At 44.7% G+C, this 15,063-nt stretch overlaps 1 protein-coding gene across 1 annotated transcript; it reads left to right on the plus strand.

The window, feature by feature from the left end:
* The first annotated feature begins 4,068 nt into the window (after nucleotides 1-4,068).
* LOC111555488 (zinc finger protein 239) lies at nucleotides 4,069-14,474 on the plus strand. Its single transcript, XM_023231640.1, has 2 exons — nucleotides 4,069-4,173; nucleotides 10,344-14,474. The coding sequence occupies exon 2, from the start codon at nucleotides 10,526-10,528 to the stop codon at nucleotides 11,456-11,458; it is 933 nt and encodes a 310-aa protein (XP_023087408.1). The 5' UTR covers nucleotides 4,069-4,173; nucleotides 10,344-10,525; the 3' UTR covers nucleotides 11,459-14,474.
* Nucleotides 14,475-15,063: the final 589 nt, after the last annotated feature.

A 15,063-nucleotide genomic window follows, 5' to 3' on the forward strand; every position in this document is an offset into this window, starting at 1 on the left:
TGTTGTGAAAGTAGTGAAAGTATAACTCTTCCATAGACAAAGTAGGGTGCTCCTGAAAGTAAGAGGAGGAAAGTGTCCACCCTAGGTACAGTGATCATATATATGGGGAGATGTTTTCTGCTACAAGGGTTTGTGATATAGGATTAATTTTTTAATTACTATATTTTACAAGAAAGGATATTAATATTATTATTATTTTCTAGTTGGAGTTTCACTCTTATTGCCCAGACTACAGTGCAATGGCATGACCTTGGCTCACTGCAACCTCCGCCTCCTGGGTTCAAGCTATTCTCCGCCTCAGCCTCCTGAGTAGCTGGGATTACAGGTGCGCACCACCACATCTGGCTAATTTTTGTATTTTTAGTAGAGAGAGGGTTTTGCCATGTTGACCAGGCTTGTCCTGAACTCCTGACCTCAGGTGATCCACCTGCCTTGGCCTCCCAACATGCTGGGATTACAGGCATAAGTGAGCTACTACACTCAGCCTTTTAAGGGAAGGTTTTATGGCCTGATTCAGGGGAGAATCATGGGAGAAGGTCAGACAGACCATCTTGCTTCTGCTGTTTTCTCAAATGGCAAGATGCCATATTTTATGACAGTGTGTCATGAACCCTATCACAGCCAACAAAGAATAGATAGCCTAATTTTCCCCAAGAGTCTGATAATGTTAAACTTTAACTGAGTTCACTCTGCTGGAAAACAGTAACAATTAAAAATCCCCACACCTTTTAGTGCTCTAGGAAATGACTTCCTGCAAAGAGCCATCCTTCCCCATATGACTTAGATGAGACTCACAGATAGCCCCACCCCCTTGTTTGTCTAGACACAGACCCTCCAGATGACTTGCTTTACAAGTGATTAATTGAACTGTTTGTACCTATGACCAATTTGGACAGAATACCTGCTAATTTAACTTGACCAAGTATTTAGTTAAGCTCTTTTCCCTCCCCTAGGTCCTTAAGTTTTGACCTATCTTTGACCTGAGCCAGCAACAAGATGTAGAACAATCCCTCCTTATTATAAGAACATGGGATGGTTAATTTTAGGTGTCAACTTGACTGGGTTAAGGAATACCCAGATAACTGGTAAAGCACTATTTTGGAGGTATGTCTGTGAGTGTTTCTGGAAGAGATTGGCATTTGAATCTGTGTTCTGAGTAAGGAAAATGTGCCCTCACACAACATGGGTGTGCACCATCCAAAGGGCTGAGAGCCCAGGTAGAACAAAAAGAGAGAGTGAATTCACTGTCTCTCTCCTGGAGCTGGGACACCCATCTTCTCCTGGACCTGTGAGACAGGAATAGCACTGGGTAGTCACAGGAGTATGGAAAAACCTGAATAACAGCTAAAATAAGAACTAGGCAAAGAAACCACAGGATAACAGAAAACTCAAAATAAGGGAGAGAAAACGGCCAAAACCCTGGTCAGGGTGACATGTCCGTGACTCTTCTTGGCAAACCCAAATAAGGGAGAAAGGGGGTGGTAATAGAGGGAATAGAGTGTTGGGAGGAGTCCCTGAAATCCCTTCCTTTTCCAAAATACTAAATGATTATTCCACCCCATAATTAAAGAAATACCATAAAATTAGAAACTCATTGTGCATGACTCATTCTCATGAGCATGCCCACACGTATCTCTTAAGTGTGTACTTTAGTTTTACAATAAAAGCTTCTTGCCTTTTGCTTCATTCTGACTTGTCCCTGAATTCTTTCTTGCAATGGTGTCAAGAAGCTGGAAACCAGCTGGAGTTATGGTCTCACCGGCATCTGGAGACCCTTCTAAGCCCTCCAGCAACACTAGGACATTAGAACTCCAGGCTATTCAGCCTTCAGACTCTGGGACTTGCACCAGTGGCCCTCTCAGTTCTCAGGCCTTCAGACTTGGACGGAGCTATGCCACTAGTTTCCCTGGTTCTCCAGCTTGCAGATGGCATAACATGGGATTTCTCAGCCTGTATAATCATGTGAGTCAATTTCCTTAATAAATCCCTCTTACATATCTATATATCCTATTGGCTCTGGTTCTCTGAAGAACTCTGGCTTATGTGGTCACTGGTAATAGCTGACTTCAAGGAAAGACATTTCCTGATTAACTGTCCAATTATGACACCAGCTTATTCATTCCCTTACACCAGTCTGCTCTAACCTTATTTATCTATCAGACATACCCACCAGTGTGTCACGTCAATTTACCATTGCCATGGCAACACCCAGGAGTTACCACACCTTTCCACGGCAATGACCCAATGACCCAAAAGTACTACTCCTTCCCTAGAAAGTTCTGCATAAAATTCTTTTCTGCCTGACCTTTGAGATTGTGAAAGTTGTCAAAATCAAAATGGAGTCACTTGTGTCAAGCCCTAACAAAAAATAATAAATAAATAAAACCAGGAGGTTAAGAAGGGAGGGACCTCATGCACACACGCCTATGTTATGAACTGTTACAAGAACTTTCTACACATGGATGTCCATAATGAGAACTTCTGACAAGAGCTTTCTAAGCTGCAGCTTGCTACGTGAGTAAAAGGAAGCTACCTGGATGCACAAAGACACTTGCTTGACACACTCTCTCTGTTAATAAACTGCCATCAACTCCTGTGACTAGTCTTGCAACCAATATTCTCTTTGTTTCAAAACAAATTACCTATGTTTCCTTTTTGTGTTTAAAAACTTTCCCTTGCTTCAACTGATGTAATGCAGGTCTCAATTAATTGAATAACTATCTTTGTTTTTTGCTTCTGTAATATGTTTTTCCCTGCACAGATTTTCTCCCACCCCACGAAATGCTTAAAAGGTAACTTAAGTCTTTGTTCAGGGCTCAGTCCTTTGGATGTTAATCTGACTGGGCCGGTGCACCTAAATAATAAATATCTTTCTCACCCCCATCGGTCTCTCTAATTTGTTATCAACCCCGCTACACAACCTCTATGCCAATGATCCGCATAGCCCCCATAGTCTGGATTTGTGAGTCCCCTGTGCATGCTTGAATAAACGCATTATCTTTACAGAGTCTGTCTGTTATTTGGGTTGACAAGATGTTTGTGGATCTTAAGGTCTGAGCATTCTCTCTATTGCAATAGTCCTCCTCTCCCTATTGTAGTAGTGCCTGTCTCCCATTTGCAATTGTCCTTTTGCATAAAGCTTGTCTTATCTATGTCCGAGTTTATTTTTTACTTGACATCTCAAGTAGCTTCACAGTGATGCCAGGCAAGCAAGCCCCAAAGTGGAGCTTAGCCCAGGAGGGTTTCTGGCTTTGCCCAGGAAAGACTTCAAAGACAAGGCAGAGGTAGAAGAAAAAAACACCTTTGAAGAGGCGGTGTTACAGCACTGTAACTGCTACTGCAGAGGAGGGCTATCCTGTAGGCAGAGAGTAGCAGCTCAGGGCAGTTTTGCATTCATATTTATACCCATTTTTAATCGCATGCAGATTAAGAGGTGGCTTATGCAGAACTTTCTAGGGAAGGAGTAGTACTTTGGGGTCATTGGGTTACTGTCATGGAAAGGTGCAGGAACTCCCGGGTGTTGCCATGGCAATGATAAATTGACATGGCACACTGGTGGGTGAGTCTGATTGAAAGCCGCTTCCACCTGGCTCTGTTTCAGTTAGTCCTCAATCTGGTCGATTGTCCGACCCCACCTCTGGAGTCACGTCCTTTCTCCTACCTCAGCAGTTCCATCCCACTCCTACTGCAACGGGTCGGAGAGCACTGACTAGAGAGACAACCTGAATTTTCTAACTTGAATCTTCTAACCTGAATCGTATCTTCTATAAGCACCTCTCAAAAAAAAAAAAAAAAGGAGTTGTAAAGAGACACTTTTACACTGTAAAAGAAGTAAAAGTTAAACACATCAATATCTAAGACTTTAATTTTTTCTCCAACATTCTCTGAGGCCTTTCTGTGGATGGTAAATTGTTCTCCCACCCCCAAACACATTGCAGACTTTTAATTGGATTAGATAGGTCAGATGTAGGAGACCGGTAAGGAGGCATCGACGTCAGAAGACCTCCGAGTTTCCTAGAGCGGTCGGCGAGGGGGCCTGCAAGGCGGCCGGCAGCACTTCCGGGGCGGCCCATCTTCCCTGGGTACTTAAGCTCGCTGGAGGACTTTGAGGGCACGCGCGTCGCGGTGGCGGTGTTTCGTTAGTCTGCGGGGCTGGGGTCCCCGTGGCCTCTGGTGAGCGAACGAGACCGGGGCCGAGGGGGCCTAGGCTTGCCGGGGCTGCGGGCTGCGGGCTGCGCTGGCGGCGGGGCGGCTGGCGGGAGTGGCGGGCGGGAATCCCCGCGGCCCCGGCGCTTGGGTTTACTGTGCACTTGATGTAAGGGGAAAGTCGCTCGTCAGCTGCTTGAGGGTCTTGTTGTTAGGGTGAACTGGGGACTAGAAATGGGATGCGGGCGGGAGGAAAGTAGTGTAGGTGCAGGTGGCAGTCATAAGTGTCCCATAAGTTTGAATGTCTGAACTGTGTAGATTTAAGGAGCATTAAAGAGGCAAAATAATAGCAAGTGCTTGTGTAGTGCTTAGCGTGGGCCAGACACTGTTCTAGATGCTTGTTTCATTTAATCCTGACAGCAGCCCTATGAGGTAGGTACTATTATTCCCATCAAGAAGAAATGAGAGGGGTTAATCTGCCTAAGCGCAAACAGCCCATAAGTGGCAGAACCAGCATGGAAATCCAAGCCCTGAGGCTTTTTTCAGGCTGTGTTACCAGCTCTTCTTCTCAAAGATGACTTTGAAGAGTAAGGGAGAGAGAGAAGGGAAGGACTGTCTCAGGTTTCTTGCTTGTGACAGGATGGATGATGGTATTGTTAGAGGAGAACGTAAGAGGAACAGTGGGACACTTTAGAAGAAAGATGATCAGCTCAGCTTTGAACATGATCAGTGATGTCACGTTACAGAAGATATTGGCTGATGTCTTTGGGGCTAAAGAAAAAGTTGATCAGATGTGAGATTTGGAAATCATAACTACTAGGTGATGGTTATGACCCAAAGAGTGCATGGCAGAACTTAGGGCAGAGACCACAAACTAGATGCCCATGGGCCAGATCAGATTCACTGATGTGCTTTGTTTATCCTGAACAGTAGTTTGAAAAATTGAATTAGTCGCCAGCTTTTCATCATTAGATGCTATGTAAAAATCTAGATTTGTGGTGTTTCTTGGAAGGCTGGAAGATTTGGCAACACTTGGCTCACATTCTTGTAAGGCATTAGGCTAGAGTGAGCAGGAGGCGCCCCTTTAGAGGGGCATGTACACTCCCGTTCATCTCCCTCCTCCTTGTTGTTTAATATAGTCCCATTCATTTCATTCTTTTATATTCCCTGCCTGGTCCCTGAGGCATGAGTCTTTAACCTCTGACTTAGGTCTAGAGGGAGAGGAAGAAATTGGTTAAGAGAGAGTCCCAGGAACACTGTCATTCAAGAATATAGGAGTCAGTAAAGCAGTTTGGGGGAACATAGTGGTTTATATACTACATAAGAGTCAGATAGGGAGAACTGAAAAGCAACCCTTAGATTTGACGATTAGGAAAGAAAGCGCTTGCATCTTCAGATTGTTTCTGTAGAGTGGTCGGGACTACAGACTGTGTGCAGTGAGTTGAGGAGTGCCCGAAAGATGAAGTACTTAAGTTGTTGTTTTTTTTTCTTCTAAGGTTTGGATGAGAAGAGAAGACATGTGGCCTGAGCTTGAGAGAAACAAGTGTCAAGAGAGGGTTGTTTTTAGAGTGCGTGAGGTTTGAGTATGGTTATAGGCAACCAGGAAAGACTCAGGAGACAGTAAGAGGCTGGTGGTGCAGGGCAGAGAGGAAGGGATAATTAGTGGAGTTTTCTGAGGGATCTGGAAGAATGGGATCCAGGGCTCCAGTGGGAGACATGGCTGTGAGCAAGGGAGACACCCGCTCCTTTGAGAGGTGTTCTTAATCAAGACCTCTTCAGTATCTTCATTCTCCTTCCACAGGTTGATCTCCACACACTACAGAAGTCACATGCCATGAGAGGCCTCTCATCACTTGGGAGGGAACATAACAGTAACATTTCTTTTTTTGTTTGTTTTGTTTTCTTTGAAACGGAGCCTCGCTCTGAGGCCCAGGGTGGAATGCAGTGACATGATCTTGGCTCACTGCAAACTCTGTCTCCTGGGTTCACGCCATTCTCCTGCCTCAGCCTCCCGAGTAGCTGGGACTACAGGCGCCCGCCACCATGCCTGGCTAATTTTTTGTATCTTATGACGGGGTTTCACTGTGTTAGCCAGGATGGTCTTGATCTGCTGATGTCGTGATCTGCTTGCCTTGACCTCCCAAAGTGCTGGAATTACAGGCATGAGCCACTGCACCTGGCCAACAATAACATTTCTAACCACATAAACACTGGACATAGAAAAAGCCACTGCTGGTAGGAACTTGAAAAGCAAAAATGGGAGAACTGATGAGACCAACTTTCTATTTTTTTCTTGTGCTTTTTCTAAATTTGCCTAAATATTAAGAAATTTTAGAGCCAATGATTTCCTCCCCTAAATGTTCTGGATTTTTCCCTCAGCCCTCCTCATTTCCCTCATCTCTGGTGGTAGCGACAGTGCCAGCTTCCCACAGTCACCTGTCCCTTGGCTCCTTATATTTAGTAGGAGTAGGAACCAAAACAAGCTCCATCAGTGGAGATGAAGAAAAGAAAATCCCTGTCTGCTGTACTCTGGGGCTTCCTGCCTGTCAGGCCCAGTGCATGTCGTTAGAGAAGATATGCGAAGGTTCTGTCTTCCCAGAGTCAGGTTTTTTGTTTTTAGAATTTTTAGTAGTCATAGAGAAAATGAGGTCGAGAAGAGACATGAGCCATCACCTTGTCCAGCAATGATGCTCTTGGGACCCACTGGCAGGACTGACAGGCAGCTAAGCAGGTAGATCTGGGGCCCACTGCTTATGTGTTCACCAGAGCAGCTCTGGATTTTACATCCTAGAATTTATAAAAGATTGCCAGATTTCATTAAAAAGAAAAGAGGTTGGCCGGGCGCGGTGGCTCAAGCCTGTAATCCCAGCACTTTGGGAGGCCGAGACGGGCGGATCACGAGATCAGGAGATCGAGACCATCCTGGCTAACATGGTGAAACCCCGTCTCTACTAAAAAATACAAAAAAACTAGCCGGGCGAGGTGGCCGGCGCCTGTAGTCCCAGCTACTCAGCGGGAGGCTGAGGCAGGAGAATGGCATGAACCCGGGAGGCGGAGCTTGCAGTGAGCTGAGATCTGGCCACTGCACTCCAGCCTGGGCGACAGAGCGAGACTCCGTCTCAAAAAAAAAAAAAAAGGTCTTCTGCTAAGCAAGGTTTTGGCAGACATCCAGCAGTTTTGGCCTCAGGCTGTCTTCTTAGAACTTGGGAGTCAAGGCCTGGCCTTGGATAGCTGGGCCAATTATGCTGGGGGACCCAGCTGGCATTTCTGTTTGTCAACAGTAGTTTCTGGTGTCTTTCTCCTTAGTTGACCACTCCCTGCCTGTCCAGGAGCCACAGAAGTTCAGGAGGTGTCCCAGGGCAGGCCCTCAACAGAGTGAGGGTAATGTTTACAATCATCACAATAACGGAAACCTTTTTCCTAGTAGCAGGACCAGGGACAGTAAAGGAGAAGAAGGACTACAGGGATGCCTGGGGCTAGGTGAAGACCCAAGCCAGAGTAGCAGGGGGTGGGAGTTATCTCCAGACAGACCTGTTGTCAATAGGCCAGGGAACACTTGACTTGCAGGAGGTGAACAATAGCCTAAAACCCCTTAAAGCACCAGTAACAATCTCTGGGATCTCTGTTGCTCAGACACCAGAGAAAATATCCCTATGTAAATTCTAGACCTTTTAAATAAAGTGTGAAGGTTTTAGTGTGGCATTCCAGGCCCTACCTGATTTGACTTTGGTTTCCCTTTCCAGCTTTGCTTCCCACTATACTCCAAATGACATTGACAGACTTCTCCCAACAATCTCTGCTTTTCCATTATTGTGCCTTTGCCCATCTTGCTTTCTTTACCTGGAAGAAAACCTCCATGCCTAACCTCCAAGCTTCCTACCCTTTGAAATCCTAGCTCCTTTCAAGACCCAACTGAAATGCCACCTCCCAGGAAGTCTTAGTTAATTGCTGTCAAGCCCTCTTGAGCCATAAGTTGTCTTTTCCTCACCAGCCTTCTCTTACCTCAATTCAACTTGTACTTTAATTATCTCTTTACACAACTGTCACCCCACTGGACTTTTAGTTCCTGGGGGACAGGCAAGTCTTGGCTAGCTAATACTTTTTGTTAACCTGGATGAAAACTTGAGAGAGTTGTCTTGATCTCCTTCCCATCCTCACCATTCCCTGGGGAAAGAGGACAGGGACTCCTGTTCCTATAATGAAGTTTAGTCTCCAATTTTTCTCTTCCTCTTCCTTGATTTCACAGTCCTCCACAGCTTGAGATAGGGCTGCTCTTGATTTTTTGAGGCTTGTTGACTGATATGGCCCCTACTAATATTGAGGCAAGGAGCAGACATGGGCAAAGGGGTGGGGTGCCAGGATGCCTTAGGGTCTTGCTAAGTGGGACAGTCGCATGATGGAGATTTGAGGGTGTTTATTATGAAGATCTCCAGGAAGGAGAAGGCCTGGAGTCTGGGCCCAGCTCTGCTCCCTACGTGCCTGCCATGGAATATGGGCAGGTTCCTTTACTGCACCACATCCAGTGTCTAATCTGAAATGAAGGCAGAATGTCAACTCTCCTCTTCATCCCAGACTCTTAGACATGGGAGTTGAAGGTGATTTGGTACCCACTTGTCTGCTGACCCAGAGGAAGTAGCATTTCTCCTCTGGGGTTTAGCTTAGTTCCCATAGGGCACCCTTAGAGAACCTGGATCAGGGTTGCTGAAGAGAAGTCAGAGGCAACAGCCTTAGAATTAAGCCTGGAGTTTCTATTTCTATCTGGTGGCAGCAGCTCCTTACCTAGGCCCCATTTGGCACCTGTTGTGAAACTGGAACTGGAAGCTAGAATTTGGTGGGGATGACCTGAATACAGCCCCTGTCACCCTTGCCATTCAGGGTTGCCTGCTTTGCAGAGGCAGTGGGGTCTCTGCTGGCTCTCAGTGCTGGGGAGGGTCTGCAGCTTCAGGGATTTTACAGCATGGATAGCCCTGAGGGTCTTTACACTTTGGTATAAGATACTTTTCAGTCAGCTCTGGACAGTTGCGAAGTACATCTTCACTGCCGTGAGAACTCAAGAGGAGGATATACTATATTTGAGAGTCTCCCCAAATTCTGAGGCTTACCATGCCTGAACAAATTGTTAAGTGGGCGAGTGGCTCTCTTCAGCAAGTATAGGGCCGACCTCAGTGATGATGGGATAGAGAATTAGAGGTTATGAGAGTTTATTCCAAAATAGGAATAAGAAAAGAGTTTTTTTTTTTTTTTGTAGAGAGAAATCTTGCTCTGTTGCCCAGGCTGGAATGCAGTGATTCAATCACAGCTCATTGCAGACTTGAACTCGTAGGCTCAAGTGATCCTCCCACCTCAGCTTCCCAAGTAGCTGGGACCACAGGCACACACCACCGTGCATGATTAATTTTTATTATTTTTTGTAGAGTTGGAGTCTTGCTATGTTGCCCAGGCAGATCTTGAATTACTGACTTCAAGTGATCCTCCTGCCTTGGCCTCCCAAAATGCTAGGATTACTGGCATGAGCCAAGAGAAGAGTTTTAAAGCAAAAATAGAGATTAGAGGAGGAGTGGAAAGGATGACAGGTGTTGAGGAAGAAAAAGGGAGAAATGGTAAGAGGAAGAAAGCAGAAGGGAACAGGAGAAGTGAGGGGAAGGAAATGATGCATAAGAAATGGGAAAAGGAAGGGGAAAAAAAGCCCAGAAGGCGCTTTCCAAGCTCACTTTCAGCAGAAATATGAAAACTTTCCCTCAGGTCTGTACTTCTTGAGTTCCCTGTAATACAGGACAGCCTCCTGAGCTCCACCTTGGCTGTGTGAGAACCAAGCGGCACTCCCAAAGGTTGTCCAGCACTTTGTGGTGTAGCTTGGCTCAGAAACACAAGAACATGGATAAGGAAAGGTGTGAGCAGTCCATGGAATCAGGCATTCCCTGTCCCACATTGAGAGCTTTATAACCCACCAGAGCGTCATGCTGAGGAAAAGGAACATTTTCATCCTTTGCAGTATCTCTGAATGCCAGACATTGCTGCCTCTCCCCTCTGCCCTTCCTGGCTGTCTGCTGACCTTTTGCAGTCACATTAGGAGTGTACATGTGCTATCGATATGTAAGCATCACAAATGTCTAGAGTATACGTTAGTATCACTTAAAGATGTTTTGTCTCCACCATAGGAAACAGGTGACATTTCCATTTTCTGTATCTTTTGTTAGATTATGAAACCAAATCAGATATCAAGGAGTCGGTTCCAAAGCAGGAAGTATCAGAAGAAACAGAGATACACTGAACCACCTCCAGAGCACTCTGGAATAATGATTCCCAAGAATTCAAGATTGGAGCACTCAAAAATTGGGAAGACAGTTTGAATATTCCTCAGAGAGATCCTTCCAGGGAGATGCTGAGGATGAGGACTAGAAGTATAAAGCCAGCAGAAATCAAGGATGTAAAAATCTCCCTAGAGAAGGAAAGCCAGAAAGGTAAAGAATTTGATAACTTCTTTAATCTAGGCTCAAAAAGTATTTCACATTCGAGAATTCACAGGGAGAACAAGGGGCCAGTTTCAGAAGTCAAAATACAAATCACAACTTATGAAAGGCTTCAGAATGTAGCCCCTCTGGCAGCCAGGTTTAGAGAAGCCCTAGAGGGGAAAGGAAATGCAAAGAGGCATCAGGGAAGCCAGACAGGACCCAGAGCGAGGAGAAGGAAGAGAGTTTCCAGAGGTGTTGCCTTCAGAGACAGGAGTGCCCTTGACGAGGAAAGAGGGCAACAAAACTACCCAGGAGAGAAACCCTTTATCTGTAAAGAGTGTGGAAAAGCCTTTGGTCAGAGTGCAAACCTCATCGTGCACCAAAGAATCCACACAGGGGAGAAACCTTTCCTATGTAATGAATGCGGAAAAGGCTTCAGACAGAGGTCACACCTCATACGACATCAGAGGATCCACACTGGTGAGAAACCCTATGAATGCCAGGAATGTGGGAAGACCTTCAGCCAGAGCTCAAATCTCATAGTTCATCAGGGCATCCACACTGGGGAGAAATCTTTTGAATGTGGTGAGTGTGGGAAAGCCTTCAGCCGGAGTTCAGGCCTCACTGTCCATCAGAGGATCCACACGGGGGAGAAGCCATTTGAGTGTAATGAATGCAGCAAAGCTTTCAGTTGTAGCTCATACCTTATTGTGCATCAGAGAATTCACACAGGGGAGAAACCCTATAAGTGTAATGAGTGTGGAAGAGCCTTTGGCCAGAGCTCCCATCTTATTCTCCATCAGGCAACTCATGCCCGGAAGAAACCTCAGCTGGCTACTTGGGTTAGGGCTCACTGTTAATGGGGCAGAGTTGAATGGTCATGTTATATGCTTGCCTTCACCCAGGTCAGCATCTCATAAATACTAGGAAGTATGTGAGAGGTCATGGACTCTTCACTGCTGGAAATCTGGGTCCACAAACTCACTCTGCTTGTATGGTGTTTTATTCACTTGCCTTATTTTTGTATGTGTGCCTCCAGTCAGATTTGGAGTTCCAAGAGGTAGATGCCAGGTCCTGTCTTCCGGTTTGATTGACAGGAAACCGAGGAGCTCTTCATTTCTACAAAGTTGATTAAATATTAATTCATTGAGAAATTCCTTGTATCAATAAACTCTTAATCTGATAATCTTGCAAGATCCCACCTGCTTTGAAGATTTGTAATTTTTCCAACATAACTCCGGCACATTAAAGCTTACTGTACTTTTCAATGTTATTTCAAAGCTTTAATGTGCTAGAGTTGGGCAGCTTAGAAGGCCCACTGTGAGCAGTACTAAAATTTAGAATGTCATATCCTCATTCAAATGTAGGCTGCCTTTAGGAATGACCAAAACAGCGAAGGATACATAGGATGATAGAGTCATCAATCAAAGGAACCCTACCAGACCAGAACTGCAGACCAGAGTTAACAAGATGAAGTATTAAACCCTGTTCATAGGGCTAAGGAGTCTGAGCCTCTCAGAACAGAAGTGTTCTGTCAGAAACATCGCAGTCCTTGACCATTAGACATGCTAGAAGGGTGTCTTTAAAATTATCCTTCTCTCTCATCGTCAGTCGCTAGCTGCTCAGGGCTGAGATCCTAGTCTTAGGGCCTGTTCTCTTCTCTCTAGACCATATAGCTTGACTTTTCCTTACAAGGAAATAAAACAGATCATGTGTGTGTATAAAATTAAAAAGTAATATCCTAATCATCTGCCACTTACACAAAAAGATTTATTACCTTTAGACTAAAGGAAAAATATAATAGGAATGCAGTATGTCTCAGTATGTGCAGTCATGTGTCACATAATGATGTTTACAACAGACCACATATTTGATGGTAGTCTTACAAGGTTGTAATGGAGCTGGGAAATTCCTGTGGCCTAGTGACTCTGCAGCTGTCGTAACGTGGTAGCACAATGCAGTACTCACATGTTTGTGGCGATGCTGTTGTAAACAAGCCGACCGTGCTGCCAGTTATATAAAAGGACAGCACATGCAGTTATGTACAGTGTGTAATACTTGATAATAAAGACTGTGCTACTGGTTTATGTATTTACTGTACTTTTCATTGTTATTTCAAAGTGTGCTCCTTCCGCTTCTTTTTTTTCAAAGTTTACTGTAAAACAGTATGCTGTGTTTGTCCAGCTGCCACCTCATATATCATGTTTACCACATCTCTTGACTGCATCATTTCCTCTTGTGCTTGATTTAATCTCATGTTTTGTTCATCATGTCCCCTAAGCATTCAAAATCCATGGCTAATTTTGCCAGTAAGAGGCCGTGTTGAGTAATTGACCTGGAAACAAAATTAGAAGTGATTAAGGACTGTGAAGGTGGAAAATCAGGGATGGTTATTGCTCACCAGTCAGGCATGTCCCATTTTACCATAGCTGCCATCCTAAAGTACAAGAGCAAAGTGATAGAAGCTATTAAAGGATCTGCTTCATTGAAGGCAATGAGACTAATAATTTGACAATGGGCCAATATCAGATATGGATAAACTTCTAATGACCTAGATTGAAGACCAGACACAGAAGCATGTTCCTCTCAGCACCATGACAATCACAGCTAAAGCAAAAAGCTTGTTTGTTATGTTGATAGAAAAGGCTGGACCTGACTATATTGTTGAATTTATTGCTAGCTCTGGGTGGTTTAAACGATTCAAGAATTTTTATTCATTACACAATTGTGAAAGTGAGTGGTAAGTTTATGAGTACTGATGTGAAGGCAGCTGAAGAATTTTTGGAAACTCTAGGTAAGTTGATTGTGGAGGAAAATTACTTCCCAGAGCAAATGTTTAATATGGATCAAACCTCCTATTCTGGAAACAGATGCCTGAAAGGACTTTCATCCATAAGGAGGCCAAGTCAATGGCAGGTTTCAAGGCTTTGAAGGACTGGATAACAGTGTTTGGGGGCAATGTTGTTGGCCACAAATTGAAACTCTTTGTGATTTGGCACAGTGAGAACCCCAGGGCCTTCAAGCATATCAGTAAGCACACACTGCCAGTGTACTACAGGAGCAATAACAAGTCATGGATGACCCAGCTTCTCTTCCAAGATGCCCTCCTGAATTGCTATTTCAGTGAAATGGAGTACTGTTTGGAGAATAACATACCTTTCAAGATTTTGCTTTTTGTTGATAATGCTCCTGTACATCCTTTAGGTGATCTTTGTCTTAATATCAAACTGGTGTTTCTCCCTTTAAGCATCACCTCTTTGATCCAACCAGTGGATCAAGGAGTTATAGCAGTTCTGAAGGCCCACTACCTAAGGAGGACGTTTCCCCAGGCTGTTGCTGCTGTTATCTGAGGGAGACACTGAGAAGACGCTGATGCAATTCTGGGAGGATGACAGCATCTAAGACTGCATCAAGAACCTTGCTTGGGCTTAGGATGATGTCACCAATATGTGTATGAATGGCATCTGGAAGAAGACACTTGAGGTTTGTTCATGACTTCAAAGGATTTGCCACGGATGACCAGGTTGCAAAAATTCACAAGTCTGTGGTTGGGATGGGAAACAGCTTTAACCTAGGTGTGAATGAGGATGACACTGAGGAGCTCCTAGAGGTGGTTCCTGAGGAATTGACTAATGTTAGAAATGGAACAGGGACACAGCTGAAGAAGAGGCAAGAGTAAAGGAAACTGCAGAAAACCACCATCAGGAAAATTCACAGTAGGGAGATTAGCAGAAGCTTTTGCAGACCTCAAGAAACTCCTAAAAAAGTTTGGGCCGGGCGCAGTGGCTCATGCCTGTAATCCCAGCACTTTGGGAGGCCATGGTGGGCAGATCACGAGGTCAGGAGTTCGAGACCAGCCTCACTGACATGGTGAAACCCCATCTTTACTAAAAATAAAAAATAAAAAAAATTAGCTGGGTGTGGTGGCATGCGCCTGCAATCTCAGCTACTAGGGAGGTTGAGGCAGGAGAATCACTTGAACCTGGGAGTCAGAGGTTGCAGTGAGCTGAGATCGCACCACTGCACTCCAGCCTGGGTAACAGAGCAAGACTCTTACCTCAAAAAAAAAAAAAAAATTGAAAACATGCACCCTAACTCCCAAAAGGTTTTCATTAATAGAGAGTAATGTTCATGGTGCATTATCTGTTTACTGGCAAGTCTATGATGAAAACAGGAAAGCAAGCAAACCACCATAGACATATTTCTGAAAAGAGGGACACCTCCTTAAGAAGAGTCCCAGGCAAAAAATACTTTGTGAGTATTTCAGAAGGGGGTATTGCTATCATAGGAGACGACAGCTCCATGCATGTTACTGCCCCTAAAGACCTTCCAGTGGGACAAGATGTGAAGGTGGAAGACGATGATATTGATGATCCCTGACCCTGTGGATGCCTAGGCTAACATGCTTGTGACTTAGTTTTTAACAAAAAGTTGAAGTAAATAATTTAAAAATAGAAAAATACTT

Source organism: Piliocolobus tephrosceles, chromosome 2 (assembly GCF_002776525.5).
Source record: "Piliocolobus tephrosceles isolate RC106 chromosome 2, ASM277652v3, whole genome shotgun sequence".
Taxonomy (NCBI): Eukaryota; Metazoa; Chordata; class Mammalia; order Primates; family Cercopithecidae; genus Piliocolobus; species Piliocolobus tephrosceles.